This window comes from Oryctolagus cuniculus, chromosome 7, assembly GCF_964237555.1.
Source record: "Oryctolagus cuniculus chromosome 7, mOryCun1.1, whole genome shotgun sequence".
Taxonomy (NCBI): Eukaryota; Metazoa; Chordata; class Mammalia; order Lagomorpha; family Leporidae; genus Oryctolagus; species Oryctolagus cuniculus.
In genome coordinates, this window is record NC_091438.1 from 154,292,571 (window position 1) to 154,314,294 (window position 21,724).

Consider the following 21,724-nt stretch of genomic DNA (forward strand, 5'->3'; position numbering starts at 1 on the left):
CTCCACTGACCATTACCTGTCTCATATCGTTCACCTTGGAGTTAACAGCTCCCAAGTTTGGGGCCAGGATTGTGGCACAGCAGGTAAAGCCACCTCCTGTGATGCCAGCATCCCACATGGGCGCCGGTTTGTGACCTGGCTGCTCCACCGCCAATCCAGCTCCCTGCTAATGGCCTGGGAAAAGCAGCAGAACTTGGTCCAAGTGTTTGGGCCTCTGCTACCCATGTGGAAGTCCCAGATACAGCTCCTGGCTCCTGGTTTCGGCCTGGCCCAGCCCTGGCCATGTGGCCATCTGGAGAGGGAACAGGTGAATGGAAGACCTTTCTCTCTTGCTGGCTCTCCCTCTTGCTCTGTGTCTCTGACTTTCAAAATAAATAAATAAATCTTAAAACAAAATGAGCTCCAGGCTTGCATGCTCAGAGGGTGAGGCTGGGACCGGAGAGGGGAAAAGAGAGAGGGAAGACAGATCTGCTTCTGTCATGCCTGGGAATTCAACGTGCAGTTCTGGAAGAGAGGAGCAATGGGAAAACAGTGACAGGTTTTTTTCCCCCAAAATTTATTTATTTATTTGAAAGGAAGAGTTACACAGAGAGAAGAGAGACAGAGAAGGGTCTCCCAACCACCTGTCTCCCCAAATGGGAGCAATGGTCAGAGCTGGGCCAATCCAAAGCCAGAAGCCAGGAGCTTCTTCCATGTCTCCCATGTGGGTGCAGGGGCCCAAGGACTTGGGCCATCCTCCACTGTTTTCCCAGGTGCATTAGCAGAGAGCTGGATTGGAAGAGGAGCAGCCGGGACACAAACCAGCACTCATATGGGATGCAGGTGTTGCAGGCTGCAGCTTAACCAGCCCGCTGTGCCACAGCACCAGCCCCAAGTGACGGTTCCTAGACAAAGAATGACAAGGTAACGCTCAGGCTGGTCTGCAAGGATGCCAGCTGCTGGCGTGGACTCGGGGTGCCCGGCAGCCAGGCCTGGAGTCCCCGATGCCCAGCAGAACAGGGCTGGAGCTTGGTGCTCCTGACACCTGGGGCGGAAGCACGCGTTCTCGTGGGGACTGCCCTGGGCGATCCAGGATGTGCAGAGCATCCCTGGCCTCCTGGGTGCCAGCAGCGCCCCCGCCCCCTGGCCGCACTTGACCTCCAGGAGCCGGTGGGGCCATTTAAGGCCCTAGAACATGGGTGACTTTTGGTGTCATCTCCCCATCTCTGTCCTCACACTTGTGTGCACCTAAAACAAAAAGGAGACAGGGAGCAAAGGACGGGGGTCTTCCTTCTGGGTTTTATCTTCCTAGTTCTTTTTTTTTTTTTTTTTCTTCTTTATTCTTTTTTTGGTAGTCAAAATTCAGAGCTGAGATCCTGGAGGGTGGAAGTGTCAGGTCTTGGCCAGGATTGGGCCAGGGGGCTGACAGGCCGAATGTGCCTGGTACCCTGCCTGGACAGCTGTTTTTAACTTAGTGTATCAGACAACTTCCCTGCCTCTCCGGCACAGTTCAGGCCTCCGCCTTCACTGTAGACAGACGTCAAATACCCATTATACAAGGGGTCTCCAGAGGTTCTCGGGAAATATGTATATATGAGAAAACCACGCATGGGCTTAAAAAATAGGCTTTCACCAAAATAAACCTTGCTTTTTCAGAGTGTGTTTCATTGAGAAGCAGAGACAGAGAGCTGGGTCACTCCCCCAGTGCACAAGATCCCAGGCTGGGGGCGGACACTGGCAGCCAGGAACTCAGTCTGCGTCTCCCACATGGGCGGCGGGGACCCAACTGCTTGAGCCATCACCTGGTGTCTCCAAGGGTGTGCAGTAGCAGGAAGCTCCGGCAGGGAAAGAGCTGGAAGTTGAACCCGGGGGCTCCGGAAGGGATGTGGGTGTCCCAGCTGGCAGCCTGAGTCCTAGGCTTATCGCCCACCCTGAGCGTATCTTTTTTTTTTTTTTTTAATTTGAAAGTCAGAGTTACAGAGAGAGAAGGAGAGACACACAGAGAGATCTTCCACCCACTGGTTCACTCCCCAAATGGCTGCAATGGCCAGGACTGGGCCAGACCAAAGCCAGGAGCCAGGAGCTTCCTCCGGGCCTCCCACGCAGGTGCAGGGGCCCAAGCACTTGGGCCATCTTCTCCTGCTTTCCCAGGCCACAGCAGAGAGCAGGATCGGAAGTGAAGGAGCCAGGTCGCAAACCTGCGCCCATGTGGGATGCGGGCACCGCAGGTGGCGGCTCTACCTGCTATGCCACAGCACCGGCCCCTAAACTTATCTTTTAATTCCACTTTCCCACAGACTTTCGGCAGTACCCGTGTGTGCTGAGTAACAAGAATACTTTTCTCCTGGATCACTTCCACGCATACAAAACCAGCAGGGCTCAGCTGTGTCATTTCTAATGCTCCTTTGCCTGCCGGAGGGGGAAAGGTTGTTCAGGTCATGGGAGTGGGGGGCAGCCCAGTGTCGCTTTCCTACGGGGACTGTAACAGATGATGACAAACATCTGAAGCTCCTTCTCCCTCAGGTCTGGGGCCAGCTGTCCCCCGTCAGCTGGAACTGGGCAGAAGCACAGGTGTCAGCAGGGCGGGGCCACGGCCCAGGCTCCGGGAAGGGCTCCGCCCCTCCCTCACCTCCCGCCGCCTCCGGGGCTGCTGCTCGCCAGGGCTCGCCCACGCTCCCATGCAAGATCACACAGCTCCTCCTCTGCGTGTGCACCTCGCTGCCTCCGGCTGGGGCGGACACGGGGAGCTGGCATCCCTCCAGCCAATCCCGGAGCGATCGCTCACATCCCTTTAATTCAATCACCATCCTATGAGGAAATGGTACCCTGCGGGCCACTGGTCAGCCCGCCCCAAGTCGCCCACCTCTTCCTTCCCTGAGGAGGGGCCTGCAAAGGTGTGTCAACCAGAAGCCAGACTGAGGGACTGCCCAGAAAGACGTTCCTTGTCTAGGTCCTGGCTGATCCTATCTTATTTTCCCTCCTGCTTGTCCTGCGGCCAGGGAGAAGCAGAATGAGGGAAGAGCGAGGCCAGCACAGACACGGACACAGATGAGACACAGCACAGACACAGCACACAGCACACAGACACAGCACACAGACACAGAGAGCCACAGTTGGCCCAGGAGTGGGCTGGGCAAGCAGAGCAAGCCAGTCCCGACCTCTCCCCTAGTTACAATAAATTTGCATAAGCAAAGCGAAAGTTTGCGACTTTATCCTCTGCTGCCAGGCCTGAGATTAGAAGCCAATTCACTTCCGCTTGTGCTTGTGGGAGAAGTTACTCTTCTCACCAGGCTCCTGCTCACTCCCGCTGCCACAGCCGGCCAGCTCCAGACCCGCCAGTTCTGCGAAGGTGTTCTTGGCACTCGGGTCCGCCTTCCCAGAAGCCCGCCCCAGAGTCAGGATCCTGACCATGGACACCCCTGTTCCCGTGTCCCAGCCTCATCAGGCCGCCACCCCTGGGTGTTTCTCTAGGAGAACACGGGGCCCAGCCACGGCACGCGCTCACACGGCACTCCGTTTCAGGGCAGCTGAGAGGCTGTGCCAAGCTCCCCCCAGGGGAGAGGAACGTGGGACAGATGCTCATGCAGAGAGAGCACCAGAAGGTTCTTTTGGGGCCCCGGGTTGTTGGGGACAGCTGTCGGGAAGGGCGAAGTCAGGAGAGGCTGGTTACGGCTCGGAAGACCAGGGGCCCCGAAGCCAGCCCCGCCACTTGCCAGCGAGGCGACACAGGGCGCTTGAATGAACCTCGCGACAGAATGGCAGTGGTGCCGGGAGCAGGAACAGGCGACCTGGCCTGGCACATGCGCACCCCTGCACGGCGCGTGGCCCTGGCTCATCTGGTCACATTAGCTGTTGTCACCGTTCCTGTTCCGGAGCCGCGAGAGCTGCTCTGTAACTCAGCACCCGGACGCACACCATATAAAATCGTTTATTATAAAAAGCTCACCCGCGCGGCGCTGCGGAAGGAACGGAACAGCCGGTGCGTGTTAGAGCCCGGCCCGGGGAGGGGGCGGTGAAAGACTCATTTTACACGTCATGTGCCCGGGTTCATCAGGCCGAGGCCCTCAAAGAACTGACAGCATCGGGGGCTCCGAGAGCCGCCACCTGGGCCCCCACCTCCCCATCATCGCTGAATTCACAAAGCAGCCCTGTGTCCTCCGGACAAAGCCAGGCCTGTTTCTGACCCACACGCCAGGACTCCAGGGAAGAAAGCAGAGGCAAAAAAACGAGTTTCCAGTCCTAGTAGAAGCAAAATGAAACCACCACTACCTCCCAACCCAGCGGCGGGGGAGGGGCGCGTGTCCTGGCTGGGGAGGGGCATGTGTCACCACCACTGACTCCGGGTGGGGAAAGACCGGGGAGACGCCTGTGCCACACCCGCGCTGTGCTCTCGGGCAGCACGGCTTCCTGGTGCACCTGCTCCGTGTGGTTCTGCGAACGTCCCTCCTGGCACACGAGAGGCCTCTCCGCCCGCCCAGACGGCCAAGTGCGCCTCTGGTCCCCCTGCTTCTCGGCCGTGGCTCAGGTGGCTTCCTCGGCGTCTGGGGGTGCAGAGGATGTGAGGGCCAGGTCAGTCAGGTGGCCGGGCGTCGGAGGCCTTGTCCTGGACCTCGTCGTACTGGGGTGGGGGCGTCAAAGGTTCGATGGAGGGCGGGGCGACGTTTTTGTCCGGAAGGCTGATCCTGAAGTCTTTGAGGTGCAGCTTCTCGGATTTGATCCTCCGCACTTTGAGCGGCTTCAGGTGTTTGGCCAACCTGGAGTTCTGTCTGTCGGGGGCGTGCCCCGGGCCCGGCTCCGCCCCGGTGCTGGTGGGGGTGGCCTCGTCCAGCCCCGTCAGCGACTCATAGGAGGGGAGGGAGACGCTCATCCCCGGGTTCTGCCCCGCGTCCCCGCCTTCCGAGTAGTTGGTGTTCATGACCTCCTCGTAGCTGGGGACGTAGTACCTGGAGGACGTCTCCTCCTCTTCCTCCTGGCTGAAGGCGACAGACGCAGACGGAGAGGGTTAGCAGGCACTGGCGTCGGTGCAGTCACAAAGAGATGGGCCCCAGGCTCCACACTGGCCCTGGGCGCGCACACCATGAATGCTTTAACTGTTCATGGCGAACACGCTATCTAATGTTTATGAACCCATTTCGTATTCCTAACAACTCTGCGAGCTAAGTACTAGTGTTATACCCATTTTCAGGATAGGGAAAACTGATACAGCAAGGTTAAAGCTCACCCTGTTAGAAGGTTCACTCTGTGAACCACACAACTGACCACTGGGGAGTTCTGCTCCCTGGCCTTGAAGCCTTTCCCACTTTGCAATGAGCCCCACGGGCCAGGCCAACGTGCAGCCGGCTCCTCTGGCCAAAGGCGACACAGCAAGGTGTGAAACAGCCGCTGACCTGAAGCAGAGCGGCCGCCTGCAGCGGGCGAGGAACGCCTGGACTCTGACGCCGACCTGGACCTCACTTTGTCCTCCGGGGTTCTCCCGAGGCTTGAGATCAGGTCCTAAGCCTCACTCTTATTTGGCTGTCACCATGGGAACCAACACGTTAGGGTGTTTTTCACCCAATTACAAGGAGTAAGGCCAACAGCCACTTTCCAAGGTGCCCCTGGGCCGGGGGCGGGGGGGGTCTGTGTCCGGAACCTCCCTCTCGCTCTGCCTGCAGGAGTGAACCTGTGTGTGCTCAAGGCCGAGCAGGTAATTAAGGGCGGCTGATTGTCCTTCTTCCTCCTTTTCTTTTTTTTTTCTTTTTGACAGGCAGAGTGGACAGTGAGAGAGAGAGACAGAGAGAGAAAGGTCTTCCTTTGCCGTTGGTTCACCCTCCAATGGCCGCCGCTGCGGCCGGCGCACCGCGCTGATCCGATGTCAGGAGCCAGGATCCAGGTGCTTTTCCTGGTCTCCCATGGGGTGCAGGGCCCAAGCACCTGGGCTATCCTCCACTACATTCCCTGGCCATAGCAGAGAGCTGGCCTGGAAGAGGGGCAACCGGGACAGAATCCGGCGCCCCAACCGGGACTAGAACCCGGTGTGCCGGCGCCGCAAGGTGGAGGATTAGCCTATTGAGCCACGGCGCCGGCCTTCTTCCTCCTTTTCTACAATAAGATTCTCCTTCTTCCTCCTTCTCTACAATAAGCGTGTGTGGGGCCCAAGTGTATGGGTCAACTTGACCGGCCACGGGGCGTCCACACTGCACGTCCCCTCTGGGTGTGCCTGGGAGGGGGTTCCCAGCTGAGGTCAGCTACCGTGGACCCAGGAGATGGCCCTCCCCACCTGGTGGGCATCACCCAGTCCACTGGGGACCAGGACCGTGCTACCCCACTGGTTCCAGTCTCTGGGGAGCACTCCCTCATATAGCAGACGGTATCTTGTATTATCAGAAAGTGTGTTTAATTTTTCTAGGATCAAAACTACCAATGCTTCTAGAAAATCCCACCAACATAGGGAAGTCTGCTGAGGGAAAGATAAGCATCTTGGCTCCTTTCCCTTGGGATAAGCCCTGGGGTGGGCACCTCTCCGTTCCCCCAGCTACAGAATGTGACGTCCCCACCGATGCTGTGTCGCACGACCTCCTCTCAATGTCGTCCCCAAGGTCCCTCCCCGACTACAGATCCGCAATGGCCGTGCAGAATCCGTGATTCAGCTCACAGAACGACACTTGGGTGGGCCGGAGTGTCTGCTCCCTAAACGATGACCTGGTGAACATACGGGGCTCTGGTCACCAGCCCACCAGCTACGTGGCTTCCCTGAGGCTCCCACGCCCTGGGCTGCCTCTCCTGGCCAGTATGACGGACACAGGAAATTGACAGCTGCCCTGTGATTGCATCTCACGGCTAATGAGCTCATGCATCGCTGGCTGGGCATCTATGAAATGCATTCACCTCTGTCCCTCTTTCTCCTGTCTGTCCGTCTGTCATATTTGTTTGCGAAGGCTCCTTAACTAACAGAGCTATCAACCCTCACTGTGCGTCCCCCCCGCCCCGTGTCACCCCGTGTGTCACTTATCCCTTCCACTCCTGCCACCGCTGGTCAAACAGAATCCTGCTTCCCAACCTTCGCACATGGAAGCAAGCATACCAAGTGCACTAGAGGGAACAGAGAAGCAACACAGGAGGTCCTGCCCCCCAGACCCCCACCGGGTTCCCCTCTGTTTCCCCAGGGCTGTTGGAATCTTGGTAATCTCATCCGATCTCTCAGGCAACTCTGATACAGAGGAGGGCAAAGTTATCTGGGAAATGACAAACGGCATTAGGGAGGTGTGTGCAGGGGGGTGGGGAGGCAGAGCCTCGCAGACTGAGCGGGGGTGGGGCCGGGCCATCCCCTCCTGTCTTCCTCCTGGGCACCGGGCTCGGCGCCCAGGGGGTGGGGAGGCAGAGCCTCGCAGACTGAGCGGGGGCGGGGCTGGGAGGAGGGGCGGGGCCGGGCCGTCCTCACCTGTCTTCCTCCTGGGCGCTGGGCTCGGCGCCCGCCTGCTGCTGCATGCGGGCGATCTCGTCGCTCTGCCGCTGCTTCCGCTTGTCCCGGATGCTCAGGCAGATGGACAGCAGCAGCAGCATCACGCCGGCCCCCACCAGCACGTAGGCCACGGAGAAGGACTTGCTCTTGAGGATGCCGCTGCCTGTCTCGGTCTTGTTGCCCTGAGCTGCGGGCTTGTCAGCAGTGCTGAAGCCGGGCACCAGGTTCCACATGGCCATGATGACCCCGAGGACCAGCATCCCCAGGCCGATGGCCGTCAGCGCGTAGTGCGAGCCATTGGCTTTGGACTGGGCCATCATGGCAGCGGGAGGGCTGGGCCCCGTGCGAAAGAAAAAGAGAAATAAATAAAGGTGGCAGCAGTGGCAACAGCGGGTGCGGCAGCAGCCTCTTAAATGCACCGAGGAAAATCTATAGCACCACGCTCAGAAAAGTCTGCTGAAGTCTCCCAGCAAGCTCAAGGCATCCCGCGTGGACAGCGGCGGCCGGGGCTCTGGAAGGGAAGCAGAGCGGGGAGATCGATCAGTTCCGATTCAAGATGCTTTTGGGGCACGCAGCGGCACGTCGGGAAGCAGCAGCGAGCCCCGAGCCGGAGGCCTGGCGTGGCCTTGCCTGCGGTGCGCTCCCCGTGTCTGCACTCACAGCCGCAGCCTGCAGAGGAAGCCGATTGGCCCGGCTCCGCTGCAAGGCACAAGCCAAGCAGGAGGCCTGCAGGGGGCCAGGCGGTGAGGGCTCAGGGCCTTCCGACCTTTTGTGGGATTCACTGAAGAGCAGTTAGGACCTCGGCTCTCCTGGGAGACAGCAAGGAGAGGGGTAGGCAAGCGTGCGTCGCGGCCCAGCCACGTGGCAGAGCCGCCTCTGTGATGGCCCCCGTCCGGGCCTCCTGTGGTCGGTTCACTACCCTTAGTGGCTCCCCACTTCCTGCAGGAGAAATCCAGCTCCCCACAATGATGCTGCGGGCTGGGCTGCCTTTGGCTGGCCCTGGCCTCTCTCCCAGCCCTCCGTCGCTCAGCCCCTCCGGCAGCTGGGCAGCTCTCCGTTCACTCGCACCAACAATTGTGGCACGGCTGTCTCCTGCCAAGACCACATACTCACAGTCTCTGAGCCTGGTGATCAGCAGAGACGTGGGAAACGTGAAACCAGCAGAGGCGCCCGTGCCACCCGGCAAGCCAGTGGCTCCTCAGCCACATCGAGTTTCCCTTTCTTTTAAAAAAGATTTATCTGTTTGAAAAGAGAGAGAGAGAAATAGAGGGAGAAGGGGAGAGAGAGAGAGAGAGAGAGAGCGAGCTTCCATCCAATGGTTCACTCTCCCAATGGCTGCAATGGCCAGGACTGGACCAGGCTGAAGCCAGGAGCCAGGAGTGTCCTCCAGATCTCCCATGTGAGTGCAGGGCCCCAAGCGCTTGGGCCATCTTCCGCTGCTTTCCCAGGCGCATTAGCAAGGAGCTGGACGGGAAGAGGAGCAGCTGGGACATGAACTGGTGCCCATGTGGGACGCTGGTGTTGCAGGTGGTGGCTTAACCCACAGCACTGCAGCGCCGGCCCCGAGTTTTCCTTTTCTTAAAGTAGGCAGAAGCCTTTCTGTTCCCTATCTCAGTTCTGTGCCTGTAAAACAGCTTGGAGATGCGGTGCCAACAGGGGCAGCCAGGGGCCCCAGGGTTCCATAGCCCCACGTGGGCCCGGGCCACCAGGGACCAGGAAGCCAGGGATGGGATGTGCAGGTTACACTGCAGGGAGCCGGGGTGGGGGCGCAGTGCCCTGGCAGCCCCCTCCTCCCAAGGGCTCCCTGCAGCAGGAGCCTGCGAGACAGCAGGACGCGGTGTTTGGAGGGGCAGGGCCCTGCGGTCCGTGCTGCATTCTTTCCAGGCTCTGCCCGCGGCCTGAAACCTGAGGCCGCAGAGCTGTTTTCTTGTCCAGGCCCAGGATCCCTGTGAAAGCGACCCCACTGTCAAAGGCCGCTCTGAAAATACCCCGGACAACATCCGCGTCAGCGAGCGGTCTGGGCCTCCTTCTCTCGTTCGAACTCAGCAAGTACTTCTCCCGCATCGCACTGTCAGCCAAGAAGCAAGGCAGATACTGGAGGAGGATGGCTGGGGAAGTCGGGGATGCCTGGGGCTCCAGCCCGGGGCTGGTGCTGTGGCGGAGCAGGTAAAGCCGCTGCCTGCAGTGCCGGCATCCCATATGGACGCCGGTTCGAGTCCTGGCTGCTCCACTTCCAGTCCAGCTCTCTGATGTGGCCTGAGAAAGCAGTAGAGGATGGTCCAAGTCCTTGGGCCCCTGAACCTGCGTGGGAGATCCGGAAGAAGCTCCTGGCTCCTGGCTTAGGATCAGCACAGCTCTGGCCATTGCAGCCAGTTGGGGAGTGAACCAGCGGATGGAAGACCTCTCTCTCTCTCTGTCTCTACTTCTCTTTGTAACTCTATCAAATAACAAAATAAATCTTTTTTTTTTTTTTGACAGGTAGAGTGGACAGTGAGATTGAGAGACAGAGAGAAAGGTCTTCCTTTTGCCGTTGGTTCACCCTCCAATGGCCGCTGATCCGAAGCCAGGAGCCAGGTGCTTCTCCTGGTCTCCCATGGGGTGCAGGGCCCAAGTACTTGGGCCATCCTCCACTGTACTCCCTGGCCACAGCAGAGAGCTGGCTTGGAAGAGGGGCAACCGGGACAGAATCCGGCGCCCCGACAGGGACTAGAACCCGGTGTGCCAGTGCCACAAGGCGGAGGATTAGCCTAGTGAGCTGTGGCGCCGGCTACAAAATAAATCTTTAAAAAACAATGACCTAGGCCGGCGCCGCGGCTCACTAGGCTAATCCTCCGCCTAGCGGCGCCGGCACACCGGGTTCTAGTCCCGGTCGGGGTGCCGGATTCTGTCCCGGTTGCCCCTCTTCCAGGCCAGCCCTCTGCTGTGGCCAGGGAGTGCAGTGGAGGATGGCCCAGGTGCTTGGGCCCTGCACCCCATGGGAGACCAGGAAAAGCACCTGACTCCTGGCTCCTGCCATCGGATCAGCGCGGTGCGCCGGCCGCAGCGCGCCGGCCGCGGCGGCCATTGGAGGGTGAACCAACGGCAAAGGAAGACCTTTCTCTCTGTCTCTCTCTCTCACTGTCCACTCTGCCTGTCAAAAAAATAAAAAAAAAAAAAAAACAAAAAAAAAACAATGACCTATGAGGAGGAAGGGAAGAAAGGATGGGAACAAAGGAATTAAACAGCAGGGGCTCGGGGCAAACCTCGGTGACAAAGTCCCTCTGTCAGACTAGGGCCTGCACCCCGCATGCACAATACCACGTGCATTTGGGAGTCAAAAGTTTAAAAACGGGTCACACCGTTGGCCCTGCAATTCCTCCGAGGGTGATGTGCAGAAGCATGGTGACCGGAAGCCACTGCGAGGGCCCGAGGTCCCGATCGGGTCGGATAAATGACAGTCGCTCAGCAGGAGTGACAGAGGGAAGGCAGCGGTGTGTCCTGTGCGGTTCTGTACACACACAGCTAGCTACCAATATACAGGGAAAAAGACCGGGTGAGTGGACTTTGGCTCAAATGAAAAAGAGACGATACGCTTCCAAGCATGCAAACACGCGTGTAAAACTCCAGACTCGTACCCATGATTGCCGCTGGGGTGCAGGGGCGTGGAAGGGGACCCTCTATCCTCTCTCTCCAGCTTGAACTTCTCAGTGGGGACACGTGGGTGCAGGGCAGCGCGGCTGGTGGAGGGGGCGCTCCGGAGCCAGGCTGCCTGGGCTCAGCTCCTCGCCCTGTGCCTTCCCAGCCGCGCAGCCTTGGGCTGCACCTCCACAGCGGTGAGATGCCCACGTCACAGGGGAGTCCCGACCAGGACACAAGAAACAGTACACAAGGCGGGACCAGCACGCAGCAAGGGCTTCTGAAGGGCTTGTCATTTAATAGAACTCAAAGCTGGTGTTCGCAGCGGAGTGAGGTCATGCAGGGGGACAAAAGCTGGATTTTGGGGGAAAACAATCTTTGATAGGGGCCAGTGCTGTGGCATACATAGCAGGCTAAGCCACCACCACCAGCATCCGATATGGGCGCTGATTCGAGCCCCAGCTGCTCTTCTTCCAATCCAGCTCTCTGCTGTGGCCTGGGAAAGCAGTAGAAGATGGCCCAAGTGCTTGGGCCCCTGCACCCAGGCGAGGGACCCAGAAGAGGCTCCTGGCTCCTGGCTTTGGATTGGCCCAGCTCACTTGGGGAGTGAACCAGCGGATGGAAGACCTCTCTCTCTCCCTCTCCCTCCCTCCTTCTCTCTCTCTCTAAATCTACCTCTCAAATAAATAAATAAAGCCTTAAAAAATCTTAGATATGATCGTCGCCTGTGGCCTGCCACAGGGCACAGTACACAGGAAAACACTCAGCACAGCCTTGGCATTAAAACTTCCTGGCCGTGGAGGGAGCAGCCCAGAAGGAGAAGTCGAAAAAGACTCTGTGAGGAGGGGGTTGGAGAGAACAAGGCTGGGAAACACTGTTCAGCGTATCCGGCTGAGTTCTGAAGCACTCTCGGGGCATCCGCTGCCACGGTGACAGGTGACAGGTGACAGGTGGTTTTTCTGTGTGGTCTAACGAGTCAGGGTGATCTGAAACATTTGTAACAAATGTACTGGGGGGCGGGGCAAGCGAGGGAGCTCTCACCTGCTGACCTGCAGGGTCAGCCCCCTGCTGTCTCTAATGACCAGGACTGGGTCCAGCTGAAGCCGGGGACACAGTCCAGTCTCCCCTGTGGGTGGCAGGAACCCAGCTGCCTGCCTGGGCCATCGTGGCCGCCTCCCCGGTGACACGGCACGTGGGCTTCTTAGCCGCTAAGGTCTGCTCCTGGAGGCGTTCCCGTTGTCTTTTTCTTACTGAGAGACTAGAATTGGAAAAGAGGAAAGTGTTGCTTTCACACCCGAGGTGAGACGCAGGCCTGGCCCCTGGGCTCGCGGCAGGGCTGTGTGTCCGCCGGGGGCGTCAGCAGGCTCGGAGCCGGGTCTGGACTGCCCGGGCTGTGACATCCAGGCCCAGCTGGCCAGCTGTGGCCCTGGTTTCTGCCTCCTTGACCCAGGACGGCACCCGTGTTATATTTAGCACGGTGTTCTTTCCCTTGGAAAGCGATGGAAAGAAGCTAATTCTGTGCTTAGAGGATTCGGGCCACATAGTTTCCCCAGCAGCCTTGGGGGACCGCATGGGGTCCCAGCTTGGCCAGACTCACGGAGCTGGAGCCGTCACCGCTCACGGTTAAGAAAGTCCTGGGGGACACGCGAGGGACTTGTTTCTGGATTTTTAAGGCAGGGAAAAAAGTTAATGCTTTATCTTAAAATTTAAGTTTTTAAACAAGATTTCTTTATTTATTTGAAAGGTAGGATCGGAGAGTGAGCAAAAAAAAAATCTTCCATCTGCTGGTTCAGTCCCCAAATGGCTGCAACACCCAGGACTGGGCCAGGCTGAAGCCAGGAGCTTGGAGCTCCACCTGGGTCTCCTACATGGGTGGGCAGGGGCCCAAAGCACTCGGGCCACCTCCTGCTGCCTTCCCACATTCACGGGGAACTGGATTGGAAATGGACAAAACCCATTGGGCGTGGGGGACACAGGTGTCACCGGTGGCGGCTTAACCCGCGGCACCACAACGCCAGCCCTGATTTTGATATATTTGTATTTATTTATGAGGTACAGTATCAGGGAGCTTCAAATGTCCACAGAAATGGAATTTAAAGGTAAAATCCTTGGCTCCTGTGCTGCTGCTGGCTGAGCCCTGGCCATTGTGGCCATCTGGGGAGTGGACCAGAGGATGAAAGATCTCTCTCTCTCTCTCTGTCTCCCCCTCTCTGTGTAACTATGACTTTCAAGACAAATAACTTAAGAAAAGTTTAAAAAAGTAATCATTATAGCTGATGAGAAAACGTGTTAGCTAGTTAAGAGCGGGGCCTACGTGTTTGTTCCTGGGAGTGAAGGCCGGCCTGCGAGCGGCTCCTGACAAAACCCACAGAGACGCAGGGCTCCAGGCGAGCTGCAAGGCGCCTGTCGGGGAGGCAGGTGCAGGTGCAGGTGCGAGACAGACGCTACCAGAAGCCCCCACGAACCCAGCTGTGCAGCCGGCGGCCAAGTCACGGAGCCCCACGGGGGCTGTGACTCATTGCACACAAGCACCTCCCAAGGAAACAGGAAGCATGCCCAGGTCACGTCATCCAGGAAGCAGGACCTCCGAACAGAAACCAGAAACGGACAAGGCGGCGGGGACACGAGCGGCCGCTCCGACCCCCCCCCCCCCCCAGCCCACACTGGGTATCCCAGTCCAGCCTCAGCAACACTCTCGGGACAGACAGCGCACCACGCTCTGGCTCTCAGGGTCGGCTCAACACTAGGAAACCGAATGCACGGCCCAGGAGACGAGCGAAACCAGGCCAGTGTCACCGCGGAGTAGTAGCCGGCAGTGAAAAGGAGGGAGCGACAGCAAGGGCGTTGGCCAGGAAGGCCACCTGCCGGGGGACGTCCACGGTGTGACTGCCACCTGCGGGGGGACGTCCACGGCGTGACTGCCACCTGCGGGGGGACGTCCACCACGTGACTACATTCAGATGAAGTTCAAGACCACCCCAGGCCAACCAATCCACTGCTCCAGCTTTGCAGAAGAAAGGCAAAGCTTAGAAACCGAATTCACAACAAAGCGGGCCCCCTGGAGGAATGCAGAATGGGGTGGGGCAAAGTGACAGAGAGAGGCCTCCATCCTCTCGTTCACTCCCCAAATGGTCACGATGGCCAGGGCTGGGCCAGGCCAAAATCAGGAGCCTGGAACTGCATCCCATGTGGGTGCAGAGGCCCAAGCACTTGGGCTGTCCTCCACTGCCTTCCCAGGTGCATCAGCAGGGAGCTGGATTGGAAGTGGAGCAGCCAGGATTTGAACCTGCGCCCATATGGGAGGCTGGCATTGCAGGTGGCGGCCCAATCCAGTGCACCACAGCACCGCCCCTGAATGAAATATTTAATAATAAGAATCCCCAAATCCAATAAAGACTTTTTGTTATTCTTAGCATAAAACCCAAACTCCTTTGCTGCAGCCTTCAAATCCCCATAGCTTAGATTGGACTCTCGTCTCTGGCTCCCCAGGCCTCAGCAGACTTCATGTCTCTGTTCACACCAAGCACCTCCTGCCACAGGGCCTTTGCACAGGCTGTTCCCACCAGCGCTTGAAGACTCTTCCACCATTCTCTTTTGTTTGGCCACTTCTGTCTCTCAGCTCAGACGCCACCATGTCTGGAAGGATTTCCCTGATTGTCCTTTGGAAGAGCCCCTGTGAGCCCCCACTTAGCTCCTTGGTGATCATCGCCATGCACCCCAGTCTATGGCGCGACAGCCCCGTTTCTGCCTCCTGGTCGGTGCCCTGTGCCTCGCGGAGGCGGATGCTCCCCGACAGAAGTTCCTGGTCTTCTCGCTTCCCTGCTGCGCGCCCAGCACCTAGTGCAGTGGGCCAGGAATTTACCGGGTGCTTCATAAATATTTGTGGATGGAAAAATAAATATCTGGCGAGTTTAAAGCTCTACCAAACGGCCCGTATCAGTTCAGGGAAATTGCCGGGCCGGGCTGGTGCTGGGGCAGGTGCGATCAGGAGGAGTTAACTGTGTGGGCACGCGGGTACCCACATCTTATTTCCGTATGCAAATGACCTGCAACACGGGAAAGCTGCCCAGATGAAACGTGATTTGCTCTGTGACCTGACGGGACTGCCCAGTGTGCCCCGGGGGCCGGCGAGGTCAGCAGCTTCCTGGTCTCTCCAGCTGGCCAGCAGCAGGGCAGCAACACTGCAGGAGTCCCGAGCTGGGCTCCTCCCCCCGACGTGCGTCCCTGGGCAAGCGCAGCCTGCGGGGGCGGGGGGCGGGGGGGCTGTGCCCAGGGCAGTGGTCCCTGTTGGGACAGCTCGGTGGGGCCATCACCGTTCGTCCACACCTGGATTGGGTCTCCGTGAACTTGAATGCCAAGGCAATGATTGGCACAAAGATCAACGGAAGCAAGCAGAGGTGGCTCGGAGAAGGGGCCCCACGTTGGTGCCTGAGCCTGCCTGCTGAATCCTAGCTCTGCACTCACAGCTCAGATACCGGGGGCTGCTCCAGACCTGCACCTGGCCTGGGCTCTGTGCCGCAGACTGAGAAGCGCCCTGGAGGCGGCGGCTGGCAGCGCTCACAACCCCAGGACAAAGAGGCTTCTCGCTCCCTGCCCTGACCTCGTCCTGCCACGCCACGTAACTGGGAAAGGGATCCGAGCTCCCCTGCAGGAGCCAGGCCGGGCAACATTCGCAGCACAAAGGCCTGGAGGCCAAGTTTAAGCTCACACACGTTTGTCACCAAGTTCCAGTCCCGTGGTGGGAGGGAGGGGCAAAGCCTCGGAGCCACTGGTGCTGCTCTGTCCACCTGGGAGGCAGCCCCCCCCCCCCCACCGTGGATTAAGGTCAAAGGGGGCGGGGTCCTGTTTCAGCTCTCAGATCCTGTGTGTGTGCGCTCTGGAAATGAGTCAGAGGAGGGAAGGTGCCTGCGGAGCCAGACTGCGCCCAGGGGGAGGAGAGGCCATCGGTGAAGTCTGCAGCCAGGGAAGTCACAGGAGGGGCCGCTCAGCAGGGGCGGGCGCCTTTCTACCCTGAGCCTCCTCCCTGCCACCTGCAGGCAAGGTCGAGCCCTCCCTCGCCACGTCTCAGAGAGGGTGCGCCACCTGCCCTGGGTCACACAGCTAGGACGCACTGTCAGACCCAGCTGATCTTGACACCAACTCCTAGTCCTGCAGAGGCTCCCAGGAGGCGGGTGGCTGGGGCCACACCCCGGGCTGGGCAGACAGGTTCCACAGCGCCACGTCATCACAAAAGCACGAGGGGTGACAGGTGACTGTCTCTTTTAAAAAGATTTTTGTCATTTTTTTTAAAATTTGAGAAACAGAGAAAACAGAGAGGCAAGGAGCCGAGAGAACCCCCTTGCACTGGTTCATTCCCTAGATGGCTACCACAGTCAGGGCTCGGCCAGGCTGAAGCCATCCAGACCCCCCATTCGTGTGGCGGGGAACCATCTGCTTAGGTCACCACCTGCTGCTGCTGTCTCCCAGGGTATGCACTGGGGGTGGGGGGACGGGAAGGGGGGGTGGAGCCTGAACTTGAACCTGGGCACGAGGCTGCGGGATGCAGGAGTCTTAATGGCAAGGCCAATAGCCTTCCCCTGAAGATTTTCCTCTAACCAACCCCTGGGCCCTGCTGCGCGCTGGGGGCTGTGGGGGCCTATTCTAGAACCTTGCAGGAAGAGAAGTCAACATGTGAGGAAGGGCAAAAGCGTGCTGGCTGCGGCTCCCTGCCGGCCCTCTCGGGAGCTCCTTCTGCTGCATAGGCACTGGTTCTCGGGGCCAGCGCTGTGGCGTAGCGGATAAAGCCGCCGCCCGCAGTGTCGACATCCATGTGGGTCCAGCTGCTTCACTTCCCTTCCAGTTCCCTGCTAAGGTGCCTGGGAAAGCAGTAGAGGATGGCCAAGTGGGAGACCCAGGGCAGGCTCCTCGCTCCAGATTGGCTCAGCTCCAGTCGTGACCATCTGGGGAGTGAACCCGCAGAAGGAAGACCTCTCTCTCTCTCTCTCTCTCTCTCTCTCTCCCTCTCTCTCTCTCTTTTCCCGCCCCCCTCTCTCTGTGACTCTGTTTCAAATAAAAGAAATCTTCTTAAAAAATAGTTACTAGTTCCCTTTTATAGATGAGCATCAGGAGTTTCAGAGTGGGAAAGTGATTTTCCCAAGGCCACACAGCTAGTGCGAGGCAGGGAAACGCAAGTCTGACTCTGGAACCCAGAGCACCACGCAGTGCTGTTGGCGGGGCACGGAGAAGAAGCCTGCGGAGGGCGGAGAGGAGGAGGACAGGGCAGCAGCTCGCCTGGCCTGGGGGCGGGGCCCTGCAGGCTTCCTCTCTGTGGAATCTGGGGCTGGGGGAACTGGGGCATTCTAGGGACAGGTTCAGCTTGAGTCACCCACAGAGACGAGAACGTGGGCGTCTTCAGAACACCCCACGGCTGGCAGAGCAAAGGGGCCGGGTCCCTCTCCTGACTCCCGCAAGTAGTCCGGGAATTTGGATCAGATCCGACATCACCAGGCTCCTCGCTCAGCCAGCTAAGTGCTGGTGAAATTGAGGAAGGGGCCGGCGCTGTGGTGTAGCGGGTAAAGCCGCTGCCTGCTCTCTGCTGTGGCCTGGGAAAGCAGTAGAAGATGGCACAAGTCCTGGGCCCCTGAACCCATGTGGGAGACCCGGAAGAAGCTCCTGGCTTCTGGCTTCAGATTGGTCCAGCTCTGGCCATTGCAGCCAATTGGGGAGTGAACCAGTGGATAGAAGACCTCTTCTCTCTCCTTCTCTCTCTGTGTAACTCTGACTTTCAAATAAATAAGTAAATCTTAAGAAAAAAAAATGGTGTCTTGGACTCATACTTTAAAAAAAAAAAAAAAAGCAGAGGAAGACAGGTTCATTTTGACGACTCCCAGGAGCAAGTTCAAGGACCACGTGTCTGCTCTTGGGGGCCTGCCGCAATGTCTTTCTCTAGGCAGGTGGCCAGCGTGTGCCCCCGCTGGGGAGGCTGGCACTGGAGACCCTGCCTCAGGGGCCCAGTCTTCACCATTTCTCGGGAAAGGTGACATCTCTGGACCCTCCTGAACCGGGACAGGACAGGGGCGCAGAGCAGTAGCCGGCCCTCCCGTCACCATCTGCTCACAGCGAACCTGATGCTTTGGGCCAGCTCCAGGCTTTGGCCTTTGGTGTCCCTGGGGATGAGCCACCAGGGGTGGCCGCCCCCCAGCAGACAAGGCCAAGTGCAGGTGCCGGCTCCCAGCCATTTCCCCGCGGCCCACAGAGACGGCCTTCACGCGATTTAGCTTGTTTATCCCTGCAAGACAACCGGACGAGGCAGGGACTTGGTCCCCTTTCCAGAGCACCCGAGGCTGTCTTTCAGAAGGGAGAGAGTTTACAGTGCTCACGGTTCTGGAGGCCGAAGGGCTGGCCCTGGCCTCCGCGGGGTCCTGGGGAGGGCCTTCTCGCTGCATCCCAGCATGGGGAGGGGGCAGCAAGAGGGAGAGAGGCTGTGATGTGAGAGAAAGGCGCAGGTGCAGGGCCAGGGTCTCCCTTTTCATGGCAGCCTGCTCTGGTGGGAGCCAGGCAGGATCTTGCCAGGACGACATCCATCCCTCCCAAGGGCGGTGCCTCCACTGGGCACCCCCACCTCTTACAGACCCCACCACCCCCACACCAGGGCCCCAGCTCCAGCACATGAAGCTCTTGGGGACACCCCCCGAACCACATCCACTCCACAGCAGGGGGTTCACTATTACGCATTGTTGCTGTCCATCTGACCCCACAGAGAGGTTGAGAAACTCGCCAGGGGCCTCATAGCTTAGTGAGCTATGTACAGCTTTGTACAGGCCTTCCTTATCCACTGGGCTGCAGAAACCCAGCCTGTGGGCCGAGCCTGATGCAGGAGCCCACGGCCGGGCCGCATTCCTGCTAGTATGGGCTGGCTCCACGGTCACGGCCGCTGACAGCCAGGAGGAAGTGAAAGCCAAACGCCTGGAAGCCAGGAGTGGCCAGGAGTGGGGCCCGACCTGATTCTCCACTTCTCCCCATCAGTGTCCCGTGTGAACTTGGCCGTCCCAGACACGGCATGTGACTACATGGAGCACGTAGCCCATGAGACACGGGCGGGATTCTCTGGACTCTGCCCCCAGGGGGCCTCTGCAGGGGAGGGCAGAGCTGGTGAGGTCAGGGCCTGCGGGCTGTCTGCCAGCACTCACGCCCCTCCCACAGGCAGGACCCCAGGCCGGGCTCCCCACCTCCACCAGCTCGGCTAAGTACTGGTGACCCAAAGAGACCTCTCGGCTCTCGGTCTCAGTGAGAAGGCGGCGAATCCAGGGGGTGGGCCCATCTTGCTGGGGCTCAGGAGCGCAGTGAGCTGAGATAGGGGTTAAGTATTCACTCACCCAACAAAACAGTAACTGGGCCCCCACCCTGGGGCGGGCCTGCTGCGTGCTGCGAGAGAGGAAGTTCCCCGCGGGGTTCACCGTCAGCCATGCCGGCAGGGCAAAGGCCAGGGAACCCCGGGAGCTAACGGGAGGCAGAAGTGCAGTGCACCCAGTCCCCACGACTGCCAAGAACTGATGGAGGGGAGGAAGGGACAACCTGGCTGGCCGGGGAAGGACATTCCAGGGAGAGGGAAAGTCGAACAAAGGCCCTGAGGCAGGAGCCTGCGTGCCAGTCTCCAGAGACCATAAGAGGTGAAAAATCGACGGGTTAACACAGGACAGGCCTGAGCCCGGCCCGGCAGAGAGGAAGGCTCTGAACGCGAGTTATCCGTGCCATGCCGGGGTCAGGCTGCCACTTGTGACACCAGCATCCCTTCCTGCGAACGCGTAGAGGATGGTCCATGTGCTTGGCCCCTGCCACCCACGTGGGAGACCTGGAAGGAGCTCCTGGCTTCGGCCTGGCCCAGCCCCAGCCACTGTGGCCATCTGGGGACTGAACCAGCAGACAGAAGACTGATCCCTCTCTTTGTCATTCTGCTTTTCAAATAAATGAGTAAATCTTAAGAACAACAGAAGTGAATGTGTGAGTCACCCTGGGCAGGCCACCGGAGGCAGGCGAGCCCTCAGCCAGCTTTCCAGAGGCTGGGTTGGGAGAGGCGCTAACCCGAGGCAAGGCCACTGAAGTCAGAGGCAGAGGGCTGGGGGGTCGGCTCAGGGCTACTTCCCTGCTCACCGGTGGTTCTGAGTCTGGGAAAAGGCACGTGGCAGGCTGCATCAGGGCCCTGGAATCTGTGACCATGACCTTATACGGCCAGAGGGCCTGTGGGGCTGGGATTAAGTCAAGGGTCCCTGGGGCCGGCACTGCGGCGCTTGCAGTGCCAGCATCCCATATGGGTGCCAGTTCAACTCCTTGCTGCTCCACTTCCGATCCAGCTCTCTGCTATGGCCTGGGAAAGCAGTGGAGGATGGCCCAAGTCCTTGGGCCCCTGTACCCGTGTGGGAGACCCGGAAGAAGCTCCTGGCTCCTGGCTTCAGATTGGCCCAGCTCTGGCCATTGCAGTCATCTGGGGAGGGAACCAGTGGATGGAAGACCTCTCTCTCTCTCTCTGCCTCTCTGTAACTCTGCCTTTCAAATAAATAAATAAATAAATCTTTAAAAAAAAAAAAACAAGTCAAGGGTCCTGAGTGGGCCACACTGCCAGGTGGATCCACTCCCACCACAGGCTCCTTCCAGAGGGAGGTGAGGAGGGCAAAGCGGGAGGAAGGAGCTGGGGTGACGCCAGGAACAGGTCACAGCCCAGGGATGCAGGTGCCCACGGGCTGCCTCTGGCCCCTGGTTTTGGACTTCTGCCCTACAGCACCGCAAGCGGGCAAACGTGAGCTGCTTCCCACTGCCAGGTCTGGGGTCTGCAGTCCTGCCCACTCCGTCCCAGGCCAAGGCTGTCCACTTACCCAAGAGTTGGTCTGGTTAGGTGCAGGGCCTTAACCCTGCACACACCGATCACTTGGCGAATTCTGTGCTATCGCCGGTATGCAAGGAGGCTCAGCACCCGGGGCCACCCCCCCACCCCGGGTTTGCATTTTAACCCAGGAGGCCGCTCAGGAGCCAAGCGTGCACCTGTTCTCCTTTGCAAGGGGCGAAGAGCAGGGGTGATCTCACCCGCGGTCACGGGCACGCGGCTCTCCTGCTGCCCCAAAGGGCACAGCCTCAGGACCACACAGGGCCCAAGTTGAAGCGCTCATTGCAGGAGGAATTTTTGACCCGAACCAGTGGGAGCTGGAGGAGCCAGCCCTGCGCGGACCTACCGGGCCGGCCTTCCCGCCGCAGCCCCAGCCCTCTGCTCCCGGCCCAGATGCAGGAGACCAGCCCGCGCCTGGGGGCCGAGGGTCCTGCCCACGGCGGGGCACTTTCCTTTCTGGCCACAGCCACGCTGTGTCCACAGAAGTGGTTCCCAAAGTGCCTGCCCAGAGCTCTCTGGGTCTCCGGCTGAGGGGGGTCTGGCTGCACCCCCTCTCCCTCCACCCCTCTTCCTCCACTTTCCATCTTGAAGCATTTTAGCCAGCGCTGCTCCCATGAGCCCCCTGGCTTCTTCCTGTCACGGGTTCGGAGGAAGCCGCTTGTCACACTGAGTCTCCCGACGATTCCGTTCTGTGACCACAGCAACAGCGAGCGTCCTTCCAGGCGCGAGCTGGGCGCCAGGCACGCATTCATTATTCACTAATGACGATGATGACAGTGTGTCCTATTTTATTTATATAACTCATATTATAATCACATCTCCACTTGTTGGTT

General features: G+C 59.2%; 1 protein-coding gene across 4 annotated transcripts in view; it reads right to left on the minus strand.

The window, feature by feature from the left end:
- Positions 1-3,891: 3,891 nt before the first annotated feature.
- Positions 3,892-21,724, minus strand: part of TMEM51 (transmembrane protein 51) — a 53,876-nt gene continuing 36,043 nt past the window's right edge. For 3 of the 4 annotated variants that reach the window (XM_070077043.1, XM_051836525.2, XM_051836527.2), the window contains exons 2-3: positions 7,400-7,931; positions 3,892-4,952 (exon numbers count right to left, since the gene is read on the minus strand). In XM_070077043.1, the coding sequence (XP_069933144.1) occupies positions 4,550-4,952; positions 7,400-7,740 (744 nt within the window). In that variant the 5' untranslated portion in view covers positions 7,741-7,931 and the 3' untranslated portion in view covers positions 3,892-4,549. Of the gene's footprint in view, positions 4,953-7,399; positions 7,932-12,076; positions 12,294-21,724 lie in introns of those variants that run through there. The other variant, XM_002722331.5, reaches the window with a different exon arrangement.